General features: G+C 42.8%; 1 protein-coding gene across 1 annotated transcript; it reads right to left on the reverse strand.

The window, feature by feature from the left end:
* Positions 1-279: 279 nt before the first annotated feature.
* On the reverse strand, positions 280-26,082 carry LOC139463364 (uncharacterized). Its single transcript, XM_071244619.1, has 6 exons — positions 25,910-26,082; positions 19,184-19,324; positions 17,408-17,490; positions 16,191-16,927; positions 8,708-8,759; positions 280-3,399 (listed from the first exon to the last, which is right to left on the reverse strand). Exons 3-6 carry the CDS (start codon positions 17,484-17,486, stop codon positions 3,152-3,154), a joined length of 1,116 nt encoding a protein of 371 aa, XP_071100720.1. The 5' UTR covers positions 17,487-17,490; positions 19,184-19,324; positions 25,910-26,082; the 3' UTR covers positions 280-3,151.
* Between the last annotated feature and the right edge of the window lie 1,567 nt (positions 26,083-27,649).

Below are 27,649 nucleotides of genomic sequence, written 5' to 3' on the forward strand. Positions count from 1 at the left end.
ACAAGGTCCAACCTGTATCAGTATAGCTCATGTATAATACATTCCACCGTGTGGCTCCACACAACACGCGTCTGACAGGTCATAGCTATCGTCAATAGCTGTAAAACATATCACTCAGCAATTCTTTGATCTGTGTAATATCAAAGCCAACGTAGAGGCCAAACTGCTGATATGCTAAAAGACATGTGGAATTAAAAACATGTTTTACACAGTTTTAGTCTCAAAGGAAAATAAAAGCACATTCAAAATGCTGCTGGTTCTGAGCTAATAGCAGCCATTTTGGATCTTCCAGAACTTACAATGAGAATATTCCATGTCACAAAGACATGACTATTTGTTTGCAGTGGCTTGAACGCCACTAAAATTGGTCTTTGGTTAATATTCTCTTTCCCTTTCCACACAGTTTCAGCAGTCTTGTTTCTCTGGTATGGTCATAATTCTAAACAAATATTTGTCAGGTCATGGAAGTCTTTTGCTTCATCAACACCAGGACGGTGGAAATATATTGACATACATGCAGTGTTTTGACACTAAGACTGATACAGGCAATTAAATACTGCAATGGTCAGAAACTATGGGCAATTCATGTAAAAAGAAAGAGGAAGATTCTTCATTTTTTCTTGTCCAGAAATTGCTTACTATACTAAGACAGCTAAGTTAAGCTATAGCTAATAGTTGTGAAAACATTGTTAATCTAATTAATGCAACTTTTCAACACAACTGCAATCTGTGCTAAAAATAGAAAAACTTTCCTGTCTACCATCGTGTTTGGTCATTCTCGGTGTTAATGTATGGGCCAAAGCTTATTAGACCAAAAGAAAATTACATAGAAGGAATCATACATTACTGAATTTTGATGTTGCGGACATTACATGATGTACGTTGAGTCAAATGAGAAAACTGTTTCGCTGTGACAAGAAACTGGGCTCTGTGACCTTTGGAACAAGGACAAACTTGAGGAACACGCAGTGATCAAGTACTTCATGTCACCATCTCTTTCCCTCACTCACGAATTTGAAATCAAAGAAACTAATCAACGAAAGTACAGCATAGATCTACATTCAAAATCACAGGAATGGACCAGGAATTCTTCAACATGACTGACTACTTCCCAATTGTTAAACCAAGAGATACAGGAGCAAGTCAAGTCAGACGCAGACCTACAAGTGTTTGACATCATTTGGAAGGGCTGGCCAGATCATTTGAAAGGGGTTCCTGGTGTGGCAAGACTCAGAATGAGTTTTGACAATACGAGATGGTGTTATCTTCCAAGTTCAGAGACAACAAAGACACTGATTTCATCTCAAGTCCTGCTCTAAGGTCCATGAGCAGACAAATAAGAACATTGCTACCCAACTCTAATAATCTGCTGCATCTAGAGTCTGTTTCAGGAACCTGAAAAGTTTAGAAACCTCAGGCACAACGTGACAAAGCAGCTCAGTATTATAACAAGGGAACTAAACAGTTTCCATCTCTTCAGAGAGGTGATAGTGTGAGAATCTCACCCAAAACTATTGGTGACAAACTGGCGGAAAGCAGGTTTAGGGACCCACAAAAGACAGACCCTGTTCCTTTGATATTGATACAGAGGACAATCACCATCCAGAGGCACGCATTATAGTCCTGCACACACACCTGTGAAGTCACAGCCAGAACATGTGTCCCAAGCCGATGAACCCAGCAATGTATTACAGCACGATCAGGCAGAGAGATTTGAACAGTATTCCAGTTATATCACGAAGTGTCAACATAATGTGGGAGGAAAGCCCGAAGTGATGCAGGTCTAGGACGTTTACCACATCGGTGAAACCCACGAGCACGGGTATGGTGCTGACAAACCTAGAAACATAATCAGGGCGAACAATCATAGGTTTCTGGTGCGCCCAAGGGACGCAACTCTCCACAACGAATCACGGTGCCTTAGATAACTGGGCCATCCATGCCGCCAGGCAAAGAAGAAACACACATAGTCTGTTGTTATTTTCAATTTTCATCGAAAAATACAATATTTGGACACAGTGATAACACCAAAAGATTTCCAGAGTACACTACAAATATAACAATGTTTTCAACCAATCAGATTGCAGCGCACACTCACATTCATTAAAAATATTGCATACATGATGACGATCCACTTCAGTTGGTGTATAAACATGATCTTCAGACAGTGGTTTTTCAAATGATATTTCATGAAATGTCTGGTAATGAGAAAAATTAATCATTTGATGAAATGACTAACCCTACTAATTAGAAATGAAATTACTTATATCACAGTCTTTCAGAAACATATACAAGCTGTATCACCACATCAACAAGTTTCACATGCTGCACAACATTTTCTACAGTTACCTCCCTTAGATGAACCCAACACCAGCAGGAACAGTACTTATTGAGCAAGTAATTTATAAAAAAGCATTAAATATCGAACAAAACATTCTTTGCTTGAGCAGGTTTTCAAAAATACTGGCTGATTAGGTCAATACTAAAATTTGATACCATATTCTTCCTTTTTAAAAATATCATCATAACAGAAGGCATGTTATTAAAATATACTACCTTACTTGAATTCCTTAATGGTACAAACTATTTGGTGGGTTTCAAAAAGGGCAACTTGTCCTCATATTAAGTAAACATCAATCAGGCAAATGAATTATTTGTTTGATAAATTAATTTAGCCTTAAGTAGATTTAAAAAACAGTAAAATACTGTGAATAAGGTTTAACAATTACCCTGGTATGATATGTTGATTACTGTCCAAACAACAACATACATCCAACAGTAATATAATTTGTAAACATGAGTACAACATGTAACTGATTGCATCTGTTGTACATGTGAATGAATATTATGCTGCTAAAAAATATTTTAACAATACGGTCTTACAGTCAATAACAAGATTAAAATGCAATATCAAAACGTGATTTAAAATCACATAACAACTCAAATTTGAAATGACACTTCTGGTAAAAGTTGTGTTGAACACTGTTACAGATACACTCGTTCACAAAGAGATCGAGGAATCAGACTCTCACTCAAAAGAGCGACAATCACCTACAAATATGATTGACTTGTCTCAAGCCTTCCAACAACAAAGTTCTGATACAAGTGTGGATTATTTGATGTATAAGCACAAGGGTGGGATTTAATTTATCTATGACTCCAACTTATTGTCACCATCACTGTCCTCTCCAATCTCCTCTCCATGCAGAGCCTCTTGACTTCTGTGAGTGTGGCGAGACAGTCGGGATGCAAGTCCCGAGGCTGGAGTCAGTGTGGTGCTACCCTGCAAGTCCTCCATTTGACCCTGCTCTGGGGGCTCCACAGAGTGCTGGGACGGTTCATGTTTTTCACACTTCACCAGTGTCTGCAAGCTATCTGCACGCTGCACTGGCTCTGCATCTATGGACAAATATAGACGAAAATCTGAAAACTATACTTTTTTAATGTACACTAAACTAGAGTTATTATGAACTAAAGGGACCCCAAATTTTATTTTGTTATAACCGTAGTTCTTTATAAGCACATGTACAGCAAATATACGCCAAATGACCAAGACCAAAAAACAAGTTTGATATATGTCAGTTTGTTATAAGCATAGTTTATTGTACTCACCAAGAGATTGAGTGAGTGAGTGAGTTGGGTTTTACGCCGCTTTTAACAGTATTCCTGTTATATCACGGTGTGTCAGCTTAATGTGGGAGGAAAGCCCAAAGTGATGCAGGTCTCAGACATTTACCACTTCAGTGAAACCCACGAGCACGGGTATGGTGCTGACAAACCTAAAAACATAATTGGGGCGAACCTGGATTCGAACCCACAATCATAGGTTTCTGGCGTGTCCACGGGACGTAAATCTGCACAGCAAATCGCAGCACCTTAGATGACTGGGCCACCTGTGCCCCCCCCCCCCCCTCCCCCACGAAGATAGAGAGTGATCAAGACTTAACTCTTCAGAACAATATTTGTGTTCTGCTGGAGAAAGCCCCAAATGCTACATCTACATTTACCACTTTGGTGAAACCCAGGAGCAGGGGACTAGAGAAACACACCAAGGAACATAATCTGGGGGAATATGGGAATAAAGCCCTCTATCATTAGATCCTGGGACAACTAAGGGACTCAACTCAACACAGTGAAATGCAGGCAAAAATGGTAAAACCTTTCCCCAATAGTCGTGATACACCAATGACCTTAACTGTTGAGAATACGGGATCAGATACCTGGATCAACTTATCCTGGTATGGTCAAGGGACACAACTCTGGACAGCTCTGGAAACTACAGGGACATCTATGCCTGGGTAGACACCATGATTATAATGTGTGCTATCCATCATATCTTTTCAGGGCAGACATCAGTCCAGTCACACATTGATATTAATAGCCCAACTGGCTAGAGAAAATTGCCTTTGTCTCTAGCTAACCCCAAAACCATTTGGGACAGAGCATACTCTTGTCGATGATAGAATTTAAAAATGACATCATATGATATATTGAGGTTGTTCCTAATACATGATGCTTACCATCCCAAACATGCTCAAGTGATAACTTCTATGTAGCTCATACTCATACAGTTAAATTTCTGTTATTTTCTAAAAGACAAATTATAGTAATCTAAGACTGCTGCAATTTCCTACTTGTTCCACTTGTTTCCAAATCCTATAACACAGCACCAAAACACCCCCCAACTGTCACAACTGCACACACTCCGCACCAAACAACTGCCTGTTCCTACTTCTAGTACTTCGCAAAGCAAGCTGTCAGAAGCTGTGAGTGAGTATATGCCGCTTTTAGCAATATTCCAGTAATATCCCGAGCGGAGACACCAGAAATGGGCTTCACACATTATACCCATGTCGGGAATTGAACCCGGGTCTTTGACGTGAAGAGCGCCTGCTTCGCGGACAAGGTAGCCATGGCAGCCAATGCGTTCTGACGACATGACACCTCTGGTAAATCTTCAGCCAATGATGGCTACTCTTAAGCAATTGTTGAGTTTGTTGAAAAGACTACTAATGAATTAAAGATTATGAGGCAGGATCAGGTCTGACTTTTCGATGTTTATCAACCAGCCCAGCTGCTCCAGGAGATGCTGAGAGAACAATATAGGTTGGAGAAGTAGCCATTGAAGTACACTGGCGAGGAGGATATCTTCGATGAACAAGTGGAACCTTACCCCTCTTTGATGCAGAAACAACAGAATATGGCTGGTGGAGAGAGGAAAACAACTATCAGATATTCCCAGACACTCCAGATAGCCTTCGTTGAAGACCTTGAGGTTATGAGAGTGGAATTTTCTTATGGCACCAGGAGTATGTTGGAACTTAAACCCAGAGTCAGATGATTGGCTGGAGTTTCTTCCACTGCGTTCATTTCTAGTAGAAGAGATACATTTTCCCAGATGAGGTTGGCATGGTCTTCAGAAAAAATATCTTCTCTCTGTACTTAACAGGGGAGCTGCAACCAGCATAAGTTTGAACTTGTAGGGTTTTCAACCACCAACGGGTCTGATATTAACTGCTGCACATTTCTCATATACGGTTGAAGTCTACCCCTACCAGTCTGGATGTCACACGGGTAATGGGGGGAGGAAGGTCCCAAGTTCTGACTACAAGGAGGCAGTCACTTTTGGAGAACTGAAAAAAAGTCCAGAGGTTTCCCTTTCTGAAATTCCTTTGTAAGCAGAAACCCTGACCTGATAGGATTGTTTGTTTGTTTGTTGTTTAACGCTGCACTCAGCAATATTAGGAAGGCTGAAAGGAACCTTTGCGCAAACAGGACTTTTTCCTTAACGTCTGCCTCAAACACATGTTCTTCATTATGAAGGTCCTGTAGCGAGCCTAAGCAAGATCTACCCTTTGAACTGACTGCAACGCTGTCACCGTGGCCTCAGTTTGCGCTCCTGCCAGTAAATCTCGGTAAAGGGGTAGATCCAACCGTCGATAAGTGTAGAAGAAGACCATGGCTGTTGCAGCAACTATGCCTTGACAAGCCGGTCCCAAGATGACTCACAGAGGACCCCCTGCCATCTAATGGCCCCAATCCATGCATATCAATACTGCATAATGACGTAAAGTAGTTCCTAAATGTGTGCGCAATGGAGCGGACAAGAGCTTCCCTCTCAGTATGTGGAGGTCCTAGAAAAGCCATAACAGCAGTAGTAGCAGAAGTTGTCAACGATCCTGTGATAGACAATGAAACAATAGCCAATCTAAAAGTTGTGGAACTTACTGCAGTAACTGGGTCACCATCCGACAGGGACAGACCTCTCTCTGGCGACCTACGACCCTCTCTACAAACTAACTAAAGCAGCAACTACCCTGATCACCCTTTCTGTAATCGTACATGGAAGACCTCCTGTCACCCACCAATCTGTCACAGTCCCCGCAAGTGGTAGCTCTCGATGGCCGATGTTCAGCAACCTACTAGAACAACATCTGTTACTATCAAACAGGTGGCCACTAGCTATTACAGTAGACAATCGACCTTGTTGAGCCTTATTAGATGATCTGCAATGATGGTGGTGATCTGTTAAACGAACCCTGGCAAGATAAGCAACCCTCAGACAACAAGACATATGGTAATTCAGGAGACACACCAGGGTGGAACCGTTCCAAATGCTGCAAATGATGCCCTGGCTGCTCTTTGGACTGCAACCTCTTATCAACGGACAACATCCCAGGCTCCCTTGTCTGCAACCGCTCAGCGGGTATCAGGTGAAGTCCGGGTGACAACATCTCTTGATGTCTGCATGTTAGCGTACTCGCCAAGGGCTGGTAAATCTGCATACAGAGATGAAACCACTTGCTGATGCTGTCTTCGATTGCTATGCCAAATTTATTTCCACCAAAGCTGTGCCAAAAGCTGAACTGCCCCGGCACCCCTGCCATAGAAGCAGGGACAGTCTCTCTTGAAGTAGCCAAAATAGTAGATGTGGACATCAAACATTGGTAGCCTCCGGACAGACAACACATGAGAAAGTCTCCAAGTATGTCAGTATCCACTTCAGAGCCAGACACCAGGGGCCCGTTTCACAAAGCGATCGTAGCGCTACGACAACTGTAACTCCTATACTTAAAACATAGACTTCGACCGTCTTAGCGCTACCATCTCTTTGTGAAACGGGTCCCTGAAGGATCACTACAGTGTCTGCCATTGTGTATCACTGGAGCACACAGACAAAAACATTACACCAAAGAGTCAAGACTTGCATAAATATTAAAAGCCAGATCAGTAAACACACAAAGAGAAACAAATCCAAAAACAACAATGCAATAACAAAAGCCCATTTCAAAGGCCGGTGAAAGTTGTACAAAGACACAAATACCTGAACAAGCTGCTGATAAAAAGAGAAAGCACACAAAATACACACCTCAAACACAACTAACTACCAAATGTAAGTGTATGTATACCTCCAAACGAATATTACAGCAAAATAGTAAAGCTGAAATGAAAATATGTCACACAAAAAGGATTCTGAAGAGCAAACGAAAACCTTGACTGCCCAGTCAGAGCGACAAGTAGCAGGATGAAGCTGCATCGCAGGAGGGGAGCATGTGCAGCGGTGCCTACCAGTGGGGGACTGTTTTCGGTGCTGTGGTATAGGATTCGGGAACAAGTTGGAAATTGCTGCAGTCTTAACAGGACAAGAAATAATAGGATACATTTAAAGTAATTTCAAGATAATGTACTTAAAACATTTGCTTTTAAAATAGATGACACTTCCATGAGTTTGGTCACTTTGGTGTATACATAAAGGTTTAATTGTAGCAAGAACAAAACATGTTAAGAGTTATGAGAATAAAATCTACAAGTTAATCCTCATGATTAACACAGATACAGCCCTATCAAATATGAACTTTGCAGATTATTACAGAGCGAGACAGGAGTAAATTGGAGGTAAGGGAAGTAACTCTGCCAGGAATGCACCAACCAGGGTTTATCTGCATTCCAAACCAACAAGTGCCCTTGGCAGGCAAGCTAAGGAAAAGACAGTGATTGCTATATTTTTTTATAAAGTCATAAATTTTCATAAATTAGGAGATACTTTATCATTGTATTCAACATGTTCACAGCCACAGCTATAGCCATTACAACATGATTTGGGAAATTCCAAATTTGTAATAACAGTGTCTGCAGACTCTTGGCAAATAGTGGCCTCTGAGCAGGTCTAGACAAACCCTGTAAACATGTTTTGACCATCTGTATTTTTTAAGGAGATAGAACCCAATTGATAAGCCAGGTTAGTGGGTACTGAACTAGTTCAGAATAAACACTGACAACATTACAAAGAATATTGACATTCACACCAGTTGCAATATGTTTGGGACGGTGAAATGAGTGAGTGAGTTGGGTTTAACACTACTTTTAACAGTATTCCAGTTATATCACGGCGTGTCAGCTTCATGTGGGTGGAAAGCCTGGTGATGCAGGTCTCAGACGTTTACCACTTCGATGAAACCCACGAGCAAGGGTATGGTGCTGACAAACCTAGAGATTTGAACCCAAGATCATGGGTTTCTGGCGTGTCCAAGGGACGCAACTCTCCACAGCGATTCGCGGCGCCTTAGATGACTGTGCCAGCCATGCCCCCTCCCCCCCTCGGTGAAATGGAAAACTGAAAGAATTTCATAAACCTTAGAAATGATAAACACACCAGACAAATCACAAATTTCAATACATAACAGTTTTAAGTATCGTCTCAAGTTACCTGTGCCTGTATGATAGCCTGATGTCGAAGCAGCTTGTCTCGGAACTGTTTCCTGAAATACAATAATATAATAGTGTCATCCTAAGAGATTAAGCAGAATGTGGACAATCGCAACTATAAAAAAATCTGTTCTGATTAAGATTGACTACATACTGTATTAATGTGTAAGCCATTTCACATACAGTAATTTCTCAAACTTGAGATTGACAAAAGAGACATGAATGTACGAAGTGTTCATAACAAGTAAAACATCTGAAACATGTTTAACAATGTTTTTTCAACCAATCAGACTGTGTCAAAGTGATACACTCCCATTTATTCTACAATGTGGTCACATATTTGTGCTCTGTGGATTCATGATGACACCTTCCATTGTTTAAGGTACGCCAATCAATGAAGCATGTTGATAGGTAAAACAATAGAAGATTATAGGGACCGTCTCCCAGGCAAGTGAGCGAAGTCAACGATGGTGAACTTAGTTCACTCGAGAATTAAGTACAACTGCACTAAACAAGTCACTAGATTCTGTTCCCACACATCCTAATGATGACGCCAAGATCTTTGGTAACAATTTCTTGTCCAAAATGAAACAAATGGTGAGAGACAATGCCACACTGGTGTCAAAGATTTTCAGAGATGTTAGAGGTAAGTAAATTCCCCTTGTTTAATTTTTGAGATTTAAAGAAGAAAATGTGTCCGAGATGTTTTTATTTTCTTTATCATTGTCATCTCATAGTTTCTTCATCAAGCCAAAAAAGAAAAATAGAAGAAGGTGTAGCAGATATTTTGATTTCACTCATCCATACAATATACTAATGATTCTCTGTCAACTATTTCAGAACTTCGTGCTACAAAAGGAGATGAGGAAAAAGATAGGCGACTTGACTTGCGATGCAGGCCGCACAGCGCAGACCACACATCTCAGACCGCACAGCGCAGACCACACAGCGCAGACCGCACAGCACAGACTGCACAGCGCAGACCGCGCAGCGCAGACCACATAGCGCAGACTCCTGAGTGGCCTAACAACCATCCAGCAATATCATGACACTGTCAAATAACATTACCATGTAAATGTAATTGTACTTCTTTAGAAAACTAACTGTGAATTTATTGTGTCGTATTCTATATATCATTTCATAAATTGTATTGGTTATTTTCCGCGAATGCCATTATGTAAATTGTGGATCTTGACTGATGAGTGTTCAACACAAGGAACTAGTTCAATTCTTATTTGAAATATCGCTTCGGGACCATTGCTTATGCATCCTTGACACGATCCCCATGCTTGTAACAACAGTGGCATGGTGAAGCTGAGGGCACAGACTAAACCATTCAGCTATAGACACAAACAGTGTTCTGTCAAATGATCCATTCTCGCCTCAGACTTGATTGTAGCGATTTAAACTTCCATCAACTTGAAAGCCACATCTCAAAACGCATCATGCTCTAGTGTCTATCCAATAATCCGTTTGAAGATATACTGCATTATTTTTTCACATGACCGAAATACAATATTTTAAGAAACAATTTGATTTTTATTTGAAAGGTTACAGTTTAAATTCAGCGATTTATGGGAATGGGAATGGAAATGAAAACAAATTTCAATATATTGAACTGCGATCAAAGTGTGGTCGACGTATAGTTTAGTTACAGAGCAATTTGCCGTAGACAAGGTAACTAAAAATAGCATGGTTAATGCTCTTCGACCCACAACTAATTATCGATTCGACAGGACAACTGCACACATCAGTTGAATTGCGATGGAAGTGTGGTCGCGCATAATTTAGTTACAAAACAACTCGCCGTAGACAAGGTAACTAAAAATAGCATGGTTAATGCTCTTCGACACACAACTAATTATCGATGTGACAGGACAACTGCACACGTCAGTTCAACTGTGATCGAAGTGTGGTCGGCACATAATTTAGATACAGAGCAACTCGCAGTATACAAGGTAACTAAAAAATATGAGCAGTACTATAAAGTATGGGAAGACGATGCATACACTGAATAACCATAATAAAAAAGCCAAAGTACTGCACACAACAAAAAACCATAAGAATGCGTACATTCACCAACAGTTTTTATTGTAACCTGTTATCTGGCACGAAGTGTGGAGCAAAAAGTCCAAAGTGAATAAAGCACAAATTCACTGTCTTTTCTGGGAGATCTGTTGTGCCACCACCAGTGGGCCAAACTGTTTGAGTCCTTCAACATCTTCTGTTGAGATATCTCTGAGATAATGGGAATCAAACACTGAAGTAGATCTCCAAAAGCAGCCCACCATATAATAGCTTGCAGCGAACAATTACTGTGGAGTGCTAATGTTGAAGCTATGGCTCGAACTTCATGCGGATGAGAGGAGGTGGGAGGTGCGAGTCCTTGCGCTTCGTAAGCTCTGAGAATGACCGCTCAGAGAGAGTATTACGTGTAATCTCTTTCTTTGCATTGGTTGAGAGCGGTATGAACAGCCATCGAAAATGTTGTCATCGCTGTTCAGATCGCTGCAGGTAAATACGAAGCGCACGAACTGGGTACAGGGTGAGATCAGCGTGATCATGAGGGCCCATAATGGCAGACAAGCAAGGAATGTGGAACATTCTCAATTCTTGGCCAGGAAGTTGATTTTTCACTAAAAAGTCCCATCTGAGACCAAGGTGGATGTTGGCATTGTTACGCTGATCGAACGTAATCCGACCGACGTCAATGGCCTGTATATCCGTTACTCTCTCTGCCGTAGCCCGCGAGAGAAGGAAAGCGGTTTTCTGAGACCAAAAGTCGAACGCGACCTGATCTAGAGGCTCGTAAGTCTGACTAGACAGGTTGTGCATAACGACATCGAGGTCCCAGGCCGGCGGTCGGAATTTACGTGACTGATCTTCTACCATGAAGGCACCTAGAATCTTCTGCAACTCCGGTACTTTAGTGAAGCCAAAGCTGCCAGATAAGTCGAGATCGCCGACCCTTTCAGATGCCGAGATGACCGGAGTGAGTGAGTGAGTGAGTGAGTGAGTGAGTGAGTATGGTTTACAACGCTTTTAGCAATATTCCAGCAATATCACGTCAGAGGACACCATGGGCTTCACACATTGTACCCATGTTGGGAATCGAACTCGGGTCTTCGGCGTTAGATGACCGGAGATAGACTAGGAACTCCGCCCCCCGTGGTGGGGTTGCTACCGCCGGGTTGAAGCCACAAGACCGGTAAAAATGAGAAAGCCGTCCACTTGTCATCATACAGCTAACGAGTCGTAACTCAATGTGCAGACGAGACAAGCGCTGCCGCTTTAGCCGAATACCCTTTCTTCATTAACGAGGTCTTAAGCAAACCCAGACGTGAAGCTGGAAGTTCTTTATCCCCGGATGCAAGTCGTCGGTGTGAGGATGAAGAAGGAGGTCATCTCGATTTGGCAACAGGAACGGTGGCTGATCGATGATCTGAAGAAGTTCCGGGAACCACGTTCTGGTCGGCCAATAAGGCACGACCAAAAGCAGGCGTAGGTTGGCTGTTTGAACTGTCTCCAGTATCGATGGCATAAGCACTGTTGGCGGAAACGCGTAAGCGTCTAGACCCTCCCATGATATCGCTAGTGCGTCGTGGTTCCATGCCCGTGGGTCTGGAACCGGCGACACAAATCGAGGGAGGCGGTTGTTGTACCGGGTTGCGAAGAGATCTACTTGGGGCAACCAGAGTCGATCTGTAAGCAGTTGAAAGACTGTCGAATGGATCATCCACTCCGTGGGGACAGCCTCGATGGTCACGACACGGCGTCGGCTATCACATTCTTGGCCCCCGGGATGTGACGGATGCGTACACCCATGTCCAAGTCGTCGACGAGAGCGTAGAACCTGAATGTCCAGTCCAGAAGGGCCGCCGACCGAGTCATACCCTGTTGGTTGATGTAGTGGATGACTGTGGAGTTGTCCGACTGTATCATCAGCCGTTTCTGACGGAGTCGAAGTTTCCAGAACTCGACTGCCTGAATCACTGCTTCCATCTCGAGGTAGTTGATATGGAAGACCTTTTCTTCTATCGACCACCGCCCGGCCGCTTGGTCATCCCCAAAGTGCATTCCCCAGCCTTCCAATGACGCGTCTACGAATAGGGGTAGTATGAACGGAGGCTCGCTCATAAAGACGCCTTCGCAAACGTTCGACGGCTGGAGCCACCACTCCAGATGACAACGTAGCTGCGCAGAAAGTGGAACCAGGAGGTTGGGAAACTCCAGGTGGGGGTACAGCAATCTCTGCAGCAGACGAAGTTGAAGACGACATCGGCGAGTCAAGTTTTGGGCTGATGTCAACAGACCAAGGACTTCCTGCCACGTGTGCACAGACGCCGGGGCATGCAGAAGTCTCGTAACGCTGCTGACAATCTTGTCCCAACAGTCTTGTGGTACCTTGACTAGATTGACTCCTGTCTGGAAGCGTATCCCGATGTACTGTAGATCCCGAGTTGGTACTTTTGAAGGTTGACGATCCACCCAAGGTACCGTAGTAGACTCGGGGTGGTCGCTAACTCTCCTTGAACTGCTTCTGTGAACTGGTGAGCTTGGAGCCTCTAGGTAGAAGGCGACCCTGATTGCCTACTGATGGAGCCATTCTACGACCGTCTTCATGATCAATGTGAAAATGCACGGGGCCGTAGAAAGTCCAAACGGGACGGCCGCCCACTCATATTGAATACCTTGGTATTTGAATCGGAGGTACTTCTGGAACTCGGAAGCTATTGGTACATGGAGATAGGCGTCCTGAAGGTCTATCGAGACAAGGAAGTCGTTCGGTAATATCATCCAACGCATATATCTGAGGGATATCATGGTGAATGTGTCGGGTTGTTGGAGGTGTGTTGCGTTGAACTTTTTGAGATTGAAAATAAGCCGCATCTTTGTGGAGTTTTTCTTGGGTACTAGAAAGATGGGCGAGTAGTACCCCAGCAATGGTGTCGATGTCCCTAGGCGAAGTACGGCCGTCTTTTCCACCAACGAATCGATGGCCTCCATCATCTGATCCGTTGGTGGAGTGTGGAATGTCGGGGATAATGGCAGTGGTGGCGTCGATCTCAGGCGTGGGGCGTAGCCTGTTGTCAAAATGTTCTGAATGTAAGGGTCGTTGAGGAAAGCCCACTTGTGGGCTTAGTGATGAAGTCTAAAGGTAACGACGGTGACAGCGGGGGAAGGGTCCTCACTTCTTTCCCCGCTGGCTCTTTCCCCCCTGGGATTGGACGTTGCCATGGTTACGCTGATTGAATGTAATCCGACCAACCTCAATGGCCTGTATTTCCGATACTCTCGCTGCCGTAGCCCGCGAGAGAAGGAAAGCAGTTTTCTGAGACCATAAGTAGAACGCGACCTGATCTAGAGGCTCGTAAGTCTGACTAGACAGGTTGCGCAGAACGACCTCGAGGTCCCAGGCCGGCGGTCGGAATTTACGTGAATGATCTTCAACCATGAAGGCACGTACATTCTCGTTCTGTAACGTCGTCGTGGGGCGTTCGAAACGGTGGCCGTCTGGACAGTTTGTATGAAGCCGAAATGATGATGTCACACTTGGCTTCCCTGGAGTACTCGTCCAGAACTTCGATGGTACGACCGTCAATCAACTGTTGCGATGACCACTGGGCCCGTTACAGTGTCCTGCCATGACGATCAGGTAGTTCAGTGCAGTCGATGTAACCATGACGACTTGCCGTAGTAATCTGGCCCGAGGACATCCAAGAGGCTGTCGTCATAATCCATCGTCAACATCGATTGTGGAGGCGTAGATGAAGGAGCTGGTGTACTGGTTGACGGTCCATGCATCCCCGACACAGTTGAATCCTTCTTGGTCGAGACGAGGACCGCCGCCATGATCTGGGCTATAAAAGCCGGTTCGATATGAAAGTGTGCGTCGTTCTGTCATTATCTTCACTACACCTCTGAACTCCCGGAAACTCCCTGCGAGAAAGTCGCATGTCCCCATGGGGACGAGGGCTACGATCTCTAACTGTAGAAGTACTACGATCCCCATCGTAGTTATCATCCGAATCGGACTCCCGACGACCATGAAGGCGATGAACACCCTCGTGTCGTGTACTGTCTCTCGACGAGGCACTCGACCTGTCATCCCGACTTGAACAGGAACGACTTCTGTGTCCACTGTCGTCCCGTACGACGTCCCTATCGTTGTTGGTAGAATGAGATACGGAGCTGGTGTACTGGTTGACGGTCCATGCACCCCCGACGCAGTTGAATCCTTCTTGGTCGAGAAGAGGACCGCCGCCGTAATCTGGGCTATCAAAGCCGGGTCGATATGAAAGTGTGACGAGGGCGTCGTTCTGTCATTATCTTCACTACGCCACTGAACTCCCAGAAACTCCCTGCGAGAAAGTCGCACCTCCCCATGGGGACGAGGGCTACGATCTCTAACTGTAGAAGTACTACGATCCCCATCGTAGTTATCATCCGAATCCGACTCCCGATGACCACGAAGGCGATGAACGCCCTCGTGTCGTTTACTGTCTCTCGAGGAGGCACTCGACCTGTCATCCCGACTTGAACGGGAACGACTTCTGTGTCCACTGTCGTCCCGTACAATGTCCCTATCGTTGTTGGTAGAATGAGATACGGACAGACTAGGGACCGTAGTCCCCTCATGGTCCTCGTCAGCACCCGGTCCCGTCGTCACTGGGGAGGCTGAGTGACGCTCTCGATCAACCGATTGACGAAGATCAGTCATCAGCAGGCGAACTGTCAAGTTTCTTGTCGAAAACAGAAGTTGTGAGGCGGGTCTTTATCAACTGATGCCATGGGTGTGGCCGACTAGCCACCCCCAGGGCCTGATGTGGAGGGTTCAGAGTCCAAGGATCCACCCGATGACCTACTCTGCTTGTAGCGCTGGTCAGCAGTCCGCTTCGCCAACGCACGATGATACAAGTTAAAGTTTATAGAAGATAAGTGCTCACATTCTTTACAACGTTTATCCCACGAACACGTTGAATCCCCTCCTTAATGATGCAGGAAGGACAATACTTCTGAGGGTCTACTTTAGACAGTTTTCTTTGATACGAGGCACCAATGCCTGACATGTTGCCACGTGTATAATCAAGTCAAACGTTGAAACATGTGTTGAACACATACAATGGATTACCAAGGCTTACATTCCAGGACTCTACAGGGAAGACATATTTATTATTACTTTATTAGAACAAACAACTGTAGACAAGCGATAAGTACTAGCAGAATACAAACTAGCAGTCTACTGTGAAAGCCTTTCTCGAGCGACCAGCTCAGAGGCGCGCTGAGAGATTTATGACATGTCATAGGGAGGTGCGTGCGCAACCGGACGAAAACATGTTTAATGTTTACACTCCAGCTTCTTGCTTCCTTTTAAACCTGCGACTAGACATGAGGGTATGAGAGATACCCATTTGTACGACTGAAAACAGACTAAAACAATATGTTTAAATCATAGACCCAAATTTGACAAGGATCATACTCACAATCACAGGTACATTAACACTTACATTCTGTTCTCCACTTGTTTGAGCAATGGAAGTCAGCTCAAGTGTAGGTGTATTTACACTGACCACAGACGTCTGCTCAATGTCTGTCTGCTCAATGTCTGTCTGTTCAATGTCCGTCTGCTCGATGTCCGTCTGCTCGATGTCCGTCTGCTCGATGTGCTCCTCCTCATTCTCTGCCTCCCGTTCCTCAGACACTAGGTAATATACAGACTTTCTACACGTCTGTTCCAGATGACTGTTGTCATACCTCTGTAGTGGTGTAGGCCCTGTGGCATACAGCCCATCATTCACCTCCAGAAGGGGAATACAGGGAACATGGGAAACACTGTCATTCAGAGATGATTCAGCAGGGACACCCATGAGGCTTCTATCTCCAAGACTCACTTCCCGAAGATTAGCCATGCCAGAATTATAGCTGCCCTGCAGTGACTCGGAGAGATCGCTGTGTCCGAAGTCATCGTTGTCATCAGCATCATTGATGGAATTAATGCTATGGCGTTGCATATAATTCTGGAAGTGTACTTCAGTACTTGGTGGCCTTATTGAATGATAGCCACTATTTGCTCTCCCTGAGGGTGGCAGGTGAATGGAGTAGAAAACCCCAGCAGGTGAGTTGGGAAGACGTGAGGACAGGTGCGGTCCTCGGAGAAGACTGAAATAGGTTTCTTGCTCTGTCAGATATCCCAAATGATCATCAGATGGTGGGACATCTCCTGCAAATAATACAGAATCATAGACTTCATAAATGTTATAAATAGATTTTATGCTTCATCAGCAAATTAGATATTGATTAAACCCAACAAGAACTGAACATGCTGTCAGTTGGACGATGCAGTCAGTGCAAGTACCCGTGGAGTGTCAGCTTCATGTGGAAGGAGCGTTGAAGCAGCAGGTCCAGTGTTCCCGCTGGCTTTTGAAACTGTCATTCCCAGTGGACTGGCAACTATAAAAATTACCAGTCCCACCTAATTTTCCTCAGTCCAAACTTTCAAAAAATGAAAATCATATGAAAATTTTAATTTGTAATTTTTTCAACATCAATTTCAGTGCAGTGTACTTTCATGGCTGACAAATTCAGTGGTCATTTCTGATGTAACATTCTTTGCCAGAATCATGCTGGTCAAGTACAAGTACAAACAGGAAAACAGTTGGCAAACTGTCCTTTCAGATATCTTGTCAAGAGGAAGACATACCAGATTCTTCTGTAGGAAATGGAAGACTGTCCTCTCCTTGCCATGCCTCTTCTTCATTCTGTCTGCTCCCATCACTCATCACCCTGCAAACACAGACCACCACTTGAGGCTGCTTCTACTACAGACTTCTGTCAGTTTGATAGTGCCAGCCAACTGAGATACCATGCCCCAGTTCAACATGGATTCCCCACACAGACACATTATTCCGACTCTAACCGACCAGTACTTGTTTTAGCCCCTTAATGCTAAGTGCCAGGCAGGTCAACAACCACTACCATCATAATGATAGTTTAGGCACCTTTAATTTTTGCAGACCAAACAACAAACAAAAGATGTAAGAAGGCATATTTCTTCAATTCATTTGAAAATTTCATCACAGTGCTTCCTTCTTATAAAAAATAACACCTGCAAAAGTAGCTTCAGTGTTCCCGCTGGTGGACTGGCAACTGGCAAAAATTACCAGTCCCTCCTAATTTTTGTCAGTTACAACTTTAAACAAATAAAAAAAAGTATGTAAATTACCTAATTTTAATTTCAAGATCTCATTTAAGTCATCTCTGAAGTAACCTAGTTAGATCTACACAAAATTCACACAAAGTCTAGTCACAATTTTCTCTTTTGCTTTGAATATTTCGACACTTACATCCCTACTATTATATTTATCCTCAAGGCAAAGCGAAATGTTAGATCCTTGCACTAAAAATAGACAGGGGAGAGCCTGATGATAACAGACAAGCTAACTTTGTTCCAAAAGTATACTTATATGAATATCGCTGATGTTTTGTTCAACAACAAAGATTTATAAGGTATTTTTCTGCTGGTCCACAGGGACTGGCAGTCACATCAATTACCGGTCCATGCCTAATTTTACCGGTAAACGGGAACACTGATTTTGCTCATTTTAACAGGGTGCCACAAAACTTTCCAGAAGCAGTTAAAGTTATTGTTATCCACTCAAAGTAATTTCATGGTGCAAAACTTTCCAGATTTACAGTAGCTGCTGCCTCAGTTTCATGATGTAACCAAACTGATTGTTTGACTGCAAACCCTGGTATGTGAATTAAGATTTTTATTTAGGATGAACACTGGTCAAGTATATATAGCTGGTTATTTTTGTTTTCTATTCGTAATTGGTTTTAATTACCAACATAGTCGATGATGAACAACTTTGTTGTTTTATATACAGTTTCATATATATTATGTAACAGCTACGAGATTGTCTGTAATATAGCACCGGCAGATTAAGTGATTTATATCATTCATGGACTGTTGCAAATTCAGTGTCTTTTTAAAACTCTATTATAGTGAATACAAACAAGTCTGTGACTATATTAATATTGAAAGTTTCATAAATGTAAAATCAACTGATAATTTATAATATTAAATGAGGATAAGAAATACCGGTTTGCACTTTTTTTCACCAGTCAGAAATTCTAATCAGACTGTAACCAGTTATCAGAGTAATCATGACAGTAATCAGTAATCTTAATTAAATCACGAAATTCTGTCCATAATTTAAATCTACCAAAATTTGTGATAAAAGATGACAAGAGAATTTCTTGATTTTATTTCAGATGATAGGCCTTCACATCCGTACACTACTGTATTAATATCATAACCTTTAGTGTAATAATAAATTGCTTCAAATTTGATCATAATTGCAACAAAGGCCTGTGGTGATTATTCGGAATACCGGTTACAGTCTGATTAGATTGTTTACCAATCCCAATCTCCAGTCGAAATAACAATATGTTGAAGCCATTATGACAGGCCTACCTTTAATGTAAGTGGGCTGAGTGACGGGCAGGTCATGAGAGGTGAGCCTGAGACAGAAGACGGCCCGATGGAAGCGGCTTGCTACATGATTATGAGCAGGGGGTTGTTGTTGGTGAGCTATTCTTGCACACATAGGAGATTCTGTAAACAAATGCATACAAAATTAATTTTTTCTGTTTTTCCCATTAAATAAACTAATTTTTAAAATACACACAAATAGGAAATGGTGATCTTGTAATTGGTATGATTTTTTTGTGAGTACATTGATGTTGTTCCAATTGATGTTGTGGAACACTGGAACAACATCAACTCGCCGATACAGTTGTATATTTGCCCTTTCAATAAAGGTAGACACTTGTTCACTATAAATTTATGAACTTTGCAAAACATACGTAATAGCTATTGGCGATTGCATCTGGGGATTATATATTATAGCTGTGAATTACATATATTGTTACATGTAAAGATTGTGGAGTTTATGAAGAACGATAAACTTTGAACATTCAATTGAAAGCTTATTATCGGAAGTAGTAACATGCATAACATTTTTTTAATAATGACAACATTAGTGTATAATAATAACTTTATTGATAATTTATAACAATAATGGCTGTAGTCATGGCAACTTCCAAACTTTCGGGAAGTTGTAATCTATCGGACCGTCATTCAGGCGATGTTTCTGACAGATCACGATCTGAAAAATACTATCATGAAAGTGTATCCCGTGGATAAGCCGACCCCTTTCTACAGAATCTTTTTTCTGGTCCTTAAAATTCGGCTTATACGCGGTCATATACGGTACAAAACATCATACCAACTTCAAGATCAGGAAACTCCAAGAAGCCGTCCACATCAAATGACTCCAACCAGGAATCAAGGATATTACATCCCAACAACCTACCATGAACTCATCACTAAACAATCATGTATTTTTGGGGGTAAAAATATCACTTATACTTACCCTGACTCATACTTACTGCTTATCTCTACTCATTTCCTGACAGGTAGTGGAAACTTCCTGAACTGTGTTCCCGGAGAAAAGATCTCACCCCGACGCACCCCTGGACTGAGCATGTGCATCCGAAGCACATGACCAAGCCCTATTACTCGTCACTCTCAAATTTCCCGTACTTAATTCATCCAAAACAGAGAAAGAGGGGACGGCTAGGTGGGCACTTTAGGGCATGGGTCAGAATAAGCATAAATGATATTTTTAACCTAAATAATACATATTTTATCTTATCAGTCTCATTCCTATTGCTTGAATCCCATGATTGGTGGTGGGTTCCACCTCTTTGTGGTTCAGATCGAGCTCTGTTCATTAACCCCTGGGAATGGGATATTCTTCGAAATGTATAATGTATATCAAATAGGGGTACCACCTTCTTGTGAAAGAGTAAATCTGTTAGGGTTCGTGGATTGTGCTTACTCATTGGATTGTTAGCACTCATGCTCTGAATTACATAGTAAAACAGGTGAACATAGACTTTCAGTCATTGGTTATGGAACAGTAACCAGACATCAATACGTCTATGTGAATACTGGGAGTGCGGCCTATCTTCTGTTAGGCATACCAGGTAGTTAATTGTTGTGCTACCACTTCTGGTCCTAACTGGTTAATTCCAGCCACATCTTGTGTAGAAAAATCTCAAAGGCAATGGTTAGCGAAAACCAAATCCAATCTCCAGAAACAGCTTTCCATAATGGTCAGGATGGAGCAGTTTCCATGTAACGAAGATGGCTCTCACTTCATGTGGGTTGGAGGCAGATGGGGGTGCTAGCCCTGCCGCTCTGTAGACTGAGGGTGACTGCTGTCATCCAGAAGGAAATGGTTGTTCTGGATACTTCTGTGGAATTATTCCTAGAGAACGGAATGAACAACCTTCGTAATCTCTGTCAGCTAGAGCTTGATCTGTGTAGGTAGATGCATAAGGCGCGACCTAGACATAAGGACAAATCCTCAGTGTCCTTTGATCCTAGGATTCATGAAAGTGGCAGAATATGAAACTGTCTGTCTGGCCAGGTACCTAGTTGATTCTTGGCGATAAATTCCCTTCTCATGATGAGATGAGCCAATGCATTCTCGTCACAGAAATCGATTGCATGAATCTAAGACAGAGTAAGATGTTCAAAGTCAGCTTGTTGTAAGGGTTCATAAGCTTCACTGGTAAGGTGATTAAGTACCACATGCAGATCCCAGGCTGGGGGCTTTGAATTTTTTCTGTTTGATTTTCAAGTCCATACAATCGTAGCAAGGCGAATAATAGTTTGGGGAGTTTCATTCCATTACTCATAGTTAGCACAAAACTTGTACTACGTAAGTGGCAAAGGAATTCTGCTTCTAGTGGTAGGGTAGCTTTGGCTGATGTTAATACTTTATAGGTTGCAAACTGGTCAAAAGTTTTCATTTATGCTTGTACAAATTCCTCTTAGGTCTGCAAAGGCATAGGGAGACTGCCTTGGCTGCTCTGTCTGAACATGCCCTCCTAGCAAGGTTCAAAGTGATATGTTCCATAAGTGAAGTTTGTGAGCATCTGGTTTTTGATGAACGTCAGTGGGGTGAGGATGAAGAAGAAGGTTTGGCCAGTTTTGGAGTCTTAATGTTGGTTTCCCTGCTGGTGCAACAAGTCCTGGGAACCAAGTCCTTGCTAACCAGTAAGGCGCGACCCAAAGCAGTAATTGGTTGTTGGTTCCATCTGATTTTCTGAATAATCAGAGGTAAAAGTCGACAGTCCAAGCTAGTGGGTTCCGAAGTGGTGAGACGAATGTTGTTAACTGTTGTTGAACCTTGTTGTGAATAGGTCTATTGACGGGCAACCTTTCTCCCTTGTTATCACCTGGAATGTCTCCAGATGGAGCATCCACGCTGTTGGTGATGGTTTGGATGGCGTGGATAGAGCTACCCCTAGGACATATATTGCTCCAGGAATATGTCTTGCCTTTGTGTGTGGATTGAGAATGTCTCTTAGTGTGAACAGCTGAAATGTTAATCTCAGAAGGGTCACTCATCTTGTCGTTCATTGAAGATTGATATAAAAGGCAACAGTTGAGTTGTCTGTTCTTATGACCAAGAAACTGTGTTTGAGTTGTGAGACCCTTCGACGGCCCATGGTGAGTCTGTAAAATCTAGTTGCTTATATATCTACCAAGCTATTGGCGTTAAGATTGCGTTCATCTACAGATCAACCGCCTGGTCCCATGTGGATGTAATAAAGTGCACTCCCCAGCCCATTGTCGAGGTCTCAACATATCAGCCATTGAAAGTAAGCTGCATCTTGTAGAGTAAGGCCTCATATATAAATGTTCAGTCTGAATGATTATACCAAGTATGAAGATCAAAATCTTGCGGAAGTGCGGCAGTGTTAACAAAAAATTGTGCCTTCAAGGAGTGCAAAAACGTATGTTGCATCAAAACGATTCCCAATACTCAAAAAAGAGGTATGACTTGTCCCTCTGGATTGATCATTGCTATGTCGGCGTGTAGTTTTGGTGGAAAGGTGATGGATTCTATCCTCTGTGTGCCGTATAAGCTTTCCCATTCTTATATCACAGTGACAATGAATGGTGATGCCTCGGTGTGAACTACTCTACATGACGTCATCGGCGATCTCCAGAAGTAAGTGATCCTTTCACAATGATCTTGTGGTTTCAGCTTTATGACCAAGTAATCGTGCAAGCCGATCTGCAAAGGGGCACTGCACGTTTCACATTAGGTCAGTTTGACCTATTTCGAGCATAGTCGCATTGTTTGTTTACAGTCAGTGAATCTTTGACACATGATCATCCTGCGCAGAAAACAGAAACGGCATTCTTGCCAGGGGCGAGACCCAATGCTCCATGCACTGACAATCCGGTGTGAACTGCATGGTAGATAGACAAAGTGATGTGTCAAGTTCTGAAGCATAACGGTATACATGCAGTCCCTGTAGAATCTGTGACATGGCCGGTACAGAAGCATGATATTTGATGCATGTAGGTAACTGCAAATTGCCGATATTGGACAAAGCTTTGCCGATCATACTGTGATGTTTCAATGAATAGCCCAGTTAATGTCCAGCTTGTCTTGATTGTCCATGAATGACTGATCCCCTAGGTACAGATACGCGGAGGTGATAATGTACTGCAATCACCATAGCAGGGTTTGGAATCCTAGGTGAGAATCATGAAGGTTATGAATGGTACTTCCAGAATTTGGGTAACCGGTAAACCATGACTATTGTGTAAAATAACAAGGCGGTTGTTAGTGTTTTAATGATCTTTTCTGTTTAGGCGTGGGTTACCATCACTTCATAAATGTCGCAATTGTGCCAATCCTCATTGTGAGAGTTCAGTGAATTTTCCAGCCAATTTTCCCTGTCTAATCAGTGTTGGTTCAATGTTGCTGAACAATTCTACAGTGAGAGCGTAACCTGAAAATCAGACTGGGGTAACCCCGATAATATGAGAGATCCCTCCAGACGAAAGTATGGAGGGGCCAGGATGTACCACAGGTTGATGCTGCTGCATGTTTAATAGTGCATGTGGCATAAGTATAGCAACCAGGTCAGTGCTGGATGACGATGCAGGGATAGCACTCTTTCATAAAGGCAGACTGGTGCTTGAAGGTCAAGTCTGCATGAAGGATGTGTCTGCTTGGAGGCCTACTTCTTTCTCAAAGGACGAAGGTTTTAGAATTCGGGGCAGTGGATGAATGGTCAAGTCTGAGAAATAAATTCAGAAATTGCCGTTGAAAAAGGGTAGGCTTGTGTGAAGACTTCTCTTCATCGCCCATGCTGCTGTATAGCGGGTAGAGAAGGTTGTCAGAATACAGGCTTTTTTTTTAACAAATGGGAGTACATGAAGCCTTGAAGGCTGTGTGCAGGTCTGCAGCAGCATGCAGTTCTGTGGCTGCGTGAAGTCAGGTGTAGCTGCCTATGTGAAGGTCTGTGGCTATTTAAAGGCCTGTGCAGGAATGTCCATGCTGCGTGCTGCTGTAGATCAAGTAAAACTTGCTGGGTAACATGAATTCCTAATCTGCATTTGTAAACGAAGCTGGTATTTCATGTTGCAAAAGGTTAAAGGCAATGTGAAAGCTGGAGGCTGTGCGAACATTGCGGCTTGTAGGAACCCTAGCAACTGCGTGCCGGTAATTTCTGCGTGAACATCTGGGACTGCACGCAGGCTGGTTGCTGCGCAGATGTTTGGTCCAGCACAGTTTACCTGAAAGGCTGCCAGAACCCTAGAGGATGTTTGGAAGAAGGTAGCTGTGCACAGGTGGGCTGCCACTGCATTCTGTGAACCCCAGAGGCTGTGTGAACCCCAGATGCTGTGTGAATCCGCAGGCCTGCGTGAAGGTCTGAGGCTACATGAACGTCTGTGCATGAGGGTTGAATCCAACATGAGAGGTTGTTTCTGCATTGCTGATGTTGTTCGATGCAGAGTTTTTAGGCTGCAGCTGCAGCAGTCTGCTTCGTGATATTCACGTTAGCATAGACGTGTTGACTCTTTGTTGGCTTTGACTGAGGATGTAGCTAGAAGAAGGATTCTTCTTCGCCAGCAATTACAGATTCACGATGAAGGCAGCTGCCAAAGAAAAATGTTCTTTAGAAAGGATAGTAGAAGGTTAAGAGAATGTAATCGGAGCAAGAAAATTAAAACGTTTAATTTTGATAGGTTGGCTCGGATTACAAAGCTCAGGATTTTTTTCTCAACCACTCGACTGGCGCGAAAATGAGAGTGACGGGTAATTGCATGGGCTTGGTCACAAGCTTACGGTATGCATGTGTAGTCCAGGTGTGCGTTCGGATAAGATTTTTTTTGTGTATTCTCTGGGAACACAGTTCAGGAAGTTTCCACTACCTTTTGGATATGAGTAGAGATAAGACATAAGTATGAGTCAGGAAAAGATAAAATGTAGACCTCATTTCCAATGTCTTTTGTTTACATTTATATTTTATTCTGTCACATCTTAATACTTGCTTCCAATCAAATGGTCCATATCATGCATTGTTAATCCCATTTATATGTACATCGTTAGGCTTCATACTTCAATCTGTTGTGTAATCATCAATCTATCATCATTAACCTAGTATAAACACCAATTACCCACATGTATATAACCTAGCAACTTCACATTTCTGTACATCACTTGCTTGATAAACGGTATCTCAACCGACATGTCACATTCATTGTATTTGTAATAAAGAAGTTGTATATCCATAGAACTATCTCCCTTTTTATCACACCAACTTCTAAATGGCCCTGAAAGAAAGTATTATATGTCTGTTAGCCCATCACCGAGCCTGTGATTTCATCACTTTCAATTGACTAGACTCTAAAAGTATCTTCGAAAATTGATATTCGCAACAAAATCACAATCACTTTTTTCGGGTTACTTGCCTTTTATCACTATTTTACATTTACATTTAAAATAACATGTGCACCAAATTTGGAATGACAGAAATATCTCCCAATCTCGTTGACAATGATAGGTCTGATGTAGATGATAGATCTATGCAGTGTCAACTCGGCAACTTTGATGACGTTACACCAATCATTATAACGCGACAAACCAGGATTGATATGAATGTTCGAAAACAAATGGCTGTCATTGCGTAGTATGCCCCACAGACAAGTACTAAACACATCTATAGTGACATACGACGAACATAGTTGACAATACCGCCCCGTCAGTCTGTAAACAGATCATTACCGATTGAAACATGGCATCGCTATTGCAATACTCACCTTACCAGATGCTGCCACACTCCCAAAGTTTTGAAATAACCAAAGTAAGGACAAACTATTTTGTGAAAATATTCCCTTCTTACAAATTTTCAGTCTTCACAAACGGTCGTCGCTATTTAAAAGTGCGATAGTGGATAAAACTAACGCATACACACTGTCTCGAAAAGTGTGTAAAATAGCCACGGCCTTTTAACGAACCAGCGCAGCATAGGACGTCGCTATTTTACGCAGACCCGCAGCATACCCAGTTGTTCACAAACTGGGCCCCGTCTCTGATATCACTTGCACAAGTTGAGGTCGCGCATAAGGAGCGGGAACCATAACTAAGCTGGTTCTTGTGATATTGAAGACGGGGCCCAGCTTACCCGCTGGGTGCGTTCGTGCCCAACTCGTGTTATTCCGGGACAAGCCGAATCTTCTTGCAGGTTACGGAAAAGGGAGAGTGGTGACGAATGATAACATTCATCTACAGTGGGGGGAGACGTCTTCTTGCAGGTTATGGAAAGGGGCGAGTGGTGACGAATGCGGTGTTAAAGGGGCACTGATCTAACGCAATTCCCCGGACTGGTTGTTGCCTTTGTTATTGTTTTTTTCCCCCGTGAGTACCCGGATGATACGCAACGCAACTGAGCGTGACCAGAGACTGGGCTACCGTCTGCAAGGACAGCAGAATAAACTTGGATAATCGAAGGTCTGATTCCCGTGGCATGCTTAGTTTTTGGGTGCCATTGTACCCATCTTACAAACTAAGTTCACCATGCTTTTTAGCTTGCTTAAACCATTACCTAACATTATTTCTTGGTGTGCTCGTAAAAATTTACTGCGGTCATCCCGAAATCCATAATGGCGTCCAAGATGGCCGCCCAAGTGGGAAAATTTCTAAAAGCACTCATCAAAACAATAACAAGTCAGCTTTTTCAAAATCAGAAATGCATTTATAGGTGCACATATACATTTTTAATGCAAAATAATTCAGAATTCTGCAAAAATAGTACTTTCATAAATAATGAATTTTGTAGAAAAAATGCAACATATTTACATATCTGAGATTAGACTCAAACTCAAAGGAAAATTGTTTTAAATCAAAGTCCATTTTCATGATGTCAAAATGTTTCTCACTAACCATTACTGTATTTGATTCAGTAAATGATGTTTGAAGAGCTTTAATGAATTCAGATGCATCATTTTCATTGGACAAAGTTGATTCAGATATCACTGTCTGTGTCTGAAGATGAGTTTGACTCCTTGTCTGAATCATGGATATCGCAGTCAGGTATTTCAACTGAAGAATCTTCCGAAGGAAGTATGTGCACTACAGCACCAGTGTTTCTTGACTTGTTCTGGCATCCTGAGACACAAGAACACACTCCTGTACATTTCAGACTGCTCTTCGCCCATCCACCCCTCTTTGATCGGCAAAATCAGTTTTGCAGCTGCAGCAGGTCATTGCTAGGACTGATGACGGTGCTGGTTGTACATCCATTCATTCAATTTCCAACTTTTTATCTGCCACAAACCATCCATGTCCATTTGGAGAAGGTGGTTGCTGGTCCTGTTTCAGACAATTACTGGAGAGGGATGCTTGGTAATAAGCACACTGTACTTTCTTTCTCAGAACATTCTGACATGGAGGCAGTTTCTCTGGATCTGATGTACCTGATCCAAACATGATTGTCCGCAGTGTATTTACACTGTATGACAAAACCGGATTCAGATTTTTGGTTCTGGAATTGAAGCTGT

Source organism: Haliotis cracherodii, unplaced genomic scaffold, assembly GCF_022045235.1.
Source record: "Haliotis cracherodii isolate W230 unplaced genomic scaffold, xgHalCrac1.p SCAF_16, whole genome shotgun sequence".
Classification (NCBI taxonomy): Eukaryota; Metazoa; Mollusca; class Gastropoda; order Lepetellida; family Haliotidae; genus Haliotis; species Haliotis cracherodii.